The following is a 4350-nucleotide window of genomic DNA, read 5'->3' on the forward strand; positions in this document are numbered from 1 at the left end:
AAGAAAAAGAAGAAAGACAAGGACGGAGGTAGTTCAGATACGCTAGAAGAAGAGGGCGGCAAGAAGAAGAAAAAGAAGGATAAGGACGGCGAATCTGCAGACGCAGGCGACGGCGACGAGAAGAAGAAGAAAAAAAAGAAAGATGCTGATGGTGGAGGGGGAGAGGAAAAGAAAAAGAAGAAGAAAGAGTGATATACTTCTTACACGAACCGCACACCGACCATACACAGTATCAATACATAAACCTGTAAGAAGGCATATCCACCTATCTATTTGTCTATGTATCTGTACTCATACATATGTTTCCCTGGGAAAGATATGCTCAATCCGTTATGCTGACCGATCTGTTGCGTCATGTAGGGCTGCTATCTGACCTACGTCTGAAATCGCCTCTTTGTGTCTCAATGAAGTTACACCGATGGTGTGAGAGCTACCGTTTCTTAATTCAGTCCGTTCTATTGTCAATCATCTTAGCAACCGACTGCTCTACGGTGGAGGAAAACTTCGGGGGGCTCTTCTTCGAGAGGTTCTCCCACCTCATCCTGAAGTCCTTCACCTATCGTCAATTTCTTTACTTCTACAGACTACCCCGTTGGAAGAGAACATGACTAGTGTTCTTTCCGGTACCACCTTTTTCAGTCGTGCGGACCCTTAGGAGGGTCTAGGGCCAGCTGTGCTTCCCTCTTCGCTTCACTTTTTCGCAATTTCGCCAGTTCTCTCTTGGACCGTCTAGCGATAGGTGTCCTAGGTAAATAGAGAGGAGGGTGCATGGGGAAGAAAAACCGTAAGCCTAGACCAGAGCCTCGCAGTGCTGGACTGCGGTAGCTTTTCTTGAAAGCAAGGTAAGTATCCCGCCATGGAATGAGAAACTTGCCTGGAATCTCCAGAATGTGAATTCCGGAAACACGTCAAAACTCACTTGCCTGAGCTGTACATGAATCTTGTATCAGGAGGGAGACGAGACTCCCCATTAGTCGCTGTCGCACATCGAGTATCTGTCCCATCTATATTGAACTGGTTCGACGACAGTGGAGTGAAGAAGACTGGGCTGAAATAAGGTAAAGTTACCTCAAGAAAGCAAGCAGTGCTGGGGGCGTTTCGAGTTGCTCGGCGAGGTCTCATCTGCCATTGCGCATAGCCGTAAGGCCCGATTAAAGAAGGGTTCCCAACTCTGAAAAGCGGTGTGAAGGAGAAAAATCGAACTGACAACAGACTACTGCGTTCTCTGCTGCCTGAACAGCCGCCCTGGGATTGTGCTAGCCGACCAGCTGCGGACGCAACAAGAAAACGCGTCTCTTCCTGTCCCAAGTGTCTGAAGTCGCTGCTGCTGCTGCGGCTGCTTGAGATAAGAGGGAACTCCTCAGTTTTTCTCTCCGGGAAGAGAACTTTCTTTATTTCCTGGAGGGGGTAAGCTGTCACGCAAAGCAGTTATGGCAACCGGCGACAGAAACTCAGAATGGCTTCACCTGATAGCATTTTACAAGATAAGAGGGACTTCTGGGATTCTCGCCGATGGCGGTGGAGTTCACGAGTACCTTGTTGGTTTGTGAGCCTGTTCCAACAGAAGCGCTGTAAGCGGTGCACTCCTCTCGCCACTGTCTTTCGGACTTTTCTAAGGTAGAGCTAGGAGATAGCATGCGCGGTAAAAGTACTTTGTACGAATCCCCAACACTCGAGTATAGCTACCACCTACATCAGTCCTTGTACAGCATCACTCACTACTAGTGTGCTGCCCCCCGCTGGATCCACGGTGCTATAGCCGGAGGTTCGCCAGCGCTCCGAACTGGAATAACGAAGGCCTGTTCTCTTGCTTCACACGACACACACACTCCCGGGCAGTAGAAACCTCAACTTGAACGCAGAGGAAGCACTCCGTATTGTACGGAAGCTCGGAGCCGGGCGCTTACGCTCCCGAACCCAATGGTTTCCATTGGAGCTGGCAGCTCAGCTCTCCTGTGAAAGGTGACCCACTGGCACCTCTATATCTACAGAAACAGGAGGAGTCACGTAGGGAAAGAAAGCTACTCATTTCCTCTTAGTCTCTTCCCTGCACATGGCATCTGTCGCCGTCGCCGAAAGTTGAAGTCCCGAGGAACATCCAGTGTCTACTACCCGCCTACCTAGCCGCAGGTGTATTTGCGTCCTTCCCGTATCACATCTTCTATTACCGCACCCGCCGTGAAGAAAAACGAACCACTCGACGCTCTCGAGCTCTTGCTGCCGCTACGGGCTGGACTTCCATCTGCCTAGCACAGTGTTGCAATAGTAGCAATTCGCGTACTGACTGCTAGCCAGCAGCAGCCCTAGCTTCTTCAACGACAATGGATATGCCCTCTCTCTTCTTGCTTCCTCCTCTTCGGCTTCTTTAAACCTTTCCTACGTAGACAGAGGGACGAGCTCATACCTACGTAGAGGTATGAACAGAAGATCTATCCACGTCTCTAGCTCTTTCTACACCTATGGGTATTTGGAGGTGCTTTTCTGTACGGCTGTAGATTGCTACAGGAGCATCAGCTCGTTCGACGCTTCTTTTCTTGTGAGCGGCGTAAACAAAACGCTTTCATCTTTTTGTATTGTCTGTAGTTCTTCTCTCTCGGAGACGAGAAAGGAGATGATCATCGAAAAAAAGAGATGAAAGAAAGAAAAAAAGGAGAACAACAAGGAGAAGAAACACAACTTTCTTGTATCATGTGTGTACATACACTCGAAAGATCCACGTTTCTCTACGGGTTGGCGGCTTCGCCTCACCAGCATCCCTCCCCCCCTCTCTACCCGATTTCTTTGAGAAGGAAAAACATGCAAGAAGGAAGCAAGAAATTCTTGAGTGAGGCAGACATACGAACACAGAAAAGCATAGAAATCGAGCGATCTCTTTCTTCCGTTCGCCACTGCTTTAGGCATCTCTGCTTCTTCCTCTTGTACCTCTTCGCCACAACAAGCTCTGTCTCTACATCACTTCTCTCTCTCTTTCTCTCTCTTCTTCCTTCCCTTCTTCATTATACCTTACACATACTTCCACACTCCGTCAAGCAGCTACTTCTCTCTCTTCTGTCGTCAGTTGTCTTCCTTTCTTTTTTCTTTCTTTCTTGATCGAATGAATGGCGCATGCAATCTCAATGAAGAATGGTCTCATGAACGAACAGCAATCTATCATACACAAGAAGAAAACCACCACAGACTGTTCTTCTTCTTTTCTCTCTGTCAACTCACCCCATCAGACTGATATGACAGGAGGCAAAAAGAGGTTCCTTTCCTTCGAAAGCATGCATGCATGCATACTATGAGGTAGCCAGCTACCGAGACAGCTCACTACATCCACCCCCTCCTCCTCCCTCTTATCTCCTATCGATTATCGAGCCCCAAAAAGGGGACAACACTCTAACCAGAGGAAATCTCTTGAGTTCTTTCCTCTTTCTTTCTTTCATTTTCATTAGAGACAAGGAGCGGAGAACAAGTGCATAAAAAAACAATTCATCTACCCTATACCTACCACGAAGACACACAATCTCCACAGACCAACATGACTGCTTCCTACACATAAAGAAAGCATTACAGATCACCAAACATCTATCTATCTATCTTTGATCTATCTATCTCATATGTCGGTACATATGACGAATGCATGCATACGTGCATCTGCTGTCCATATATGGCTACTTACATCTTGTCTAGATATCTGAATGTGGGGCGCATGCATCTATATATCTATCTATCTATCTCTAGATCTACATATCTACGAGCTGAAGGCCCATTCATGCCGACGCTCTTTCTGATCAATGGAAATAAGAATTTGCCTCCAAGGAATTAGAAACCAACACATCTGTACATGGAAAGGATCTTATCTCTAAGTAGACGTTAAAACTCCTTCTCTACATTTTTGGTACATCCTATCTATCCTGCCCTCCTTTATCCTTGAAAAGCTTCTTCCTTCCTTAGTATCTTCCTCTTGTTCAAAATGCTTCGGCCTTTTATGCTCTCTCTCTAACCTTTCTCTTCTTCTTCTTCTTCAGATTTCTCCCCTCGCCTTGCTGTGCAGCTTCNNTTTGCTTGTTTTCGACCTTTCTTTCATTCTCTTTATGAGCAATCTCTCCTCCTATCTACGTCAAAACGAGAGAAAGTAACTTAGATGAAGAGAAGTTCTATCTATCTATCGCCCTTCAGCAGCATGACCTCCTCCTCCCTCTGAAGAAGAAGAAGAATAGTCCAGACTTCTCCATAAGACAAGCTTTCCCATGGAGTCTGCGGAGACAAGTAAAGTATCTTGAAGATTCGTAGCTACTGCAAGAATCGGTGCCTGAAAGAAGGGGAAGAAGAGAAGAGAGGCACCAAGAGAGAAGAAAAAGAAGAAGA

General features: G+C 46.8%; 1 protein-coding gene across 1 annotated transcript; it reads right to left on the reverse strand.

Moving 5' to 3' along the window:
• Positions 1–2768: 2768 nt before the first annotated feature.
• Positions 2769–4327, reverse strand: CSUI_007266 (uncharacterized protein). The gene has a single exon (XM_068067414.1). It carries the CDS (start codon positions 3537–3539, stop codon positions 3336–3338), a length of 204 nt encoding a protein of 67 aa, XP_067920611.1. The 5' UTR covers positions 3540–4327; the 3' UTR covers positions 2769–3335.
• Between the last annotated feature and the right edge of the window lie 23 nt (positions 4328–4350).

This window comes from Cystoisospora suis (assembly GCF_002600585.1).
Source record: "Cystoisospora suis strain Wien I chromosome Unknown contig_3797, whole genome shotgun sequence".
NCBI classification, from domain to species: domain Eukaryota; phylum Apicomplexa; class Conoidasida; order Eucoccidiorida; family Sarcocystidae; genus Cystoisospora; species Cystoisospora suis.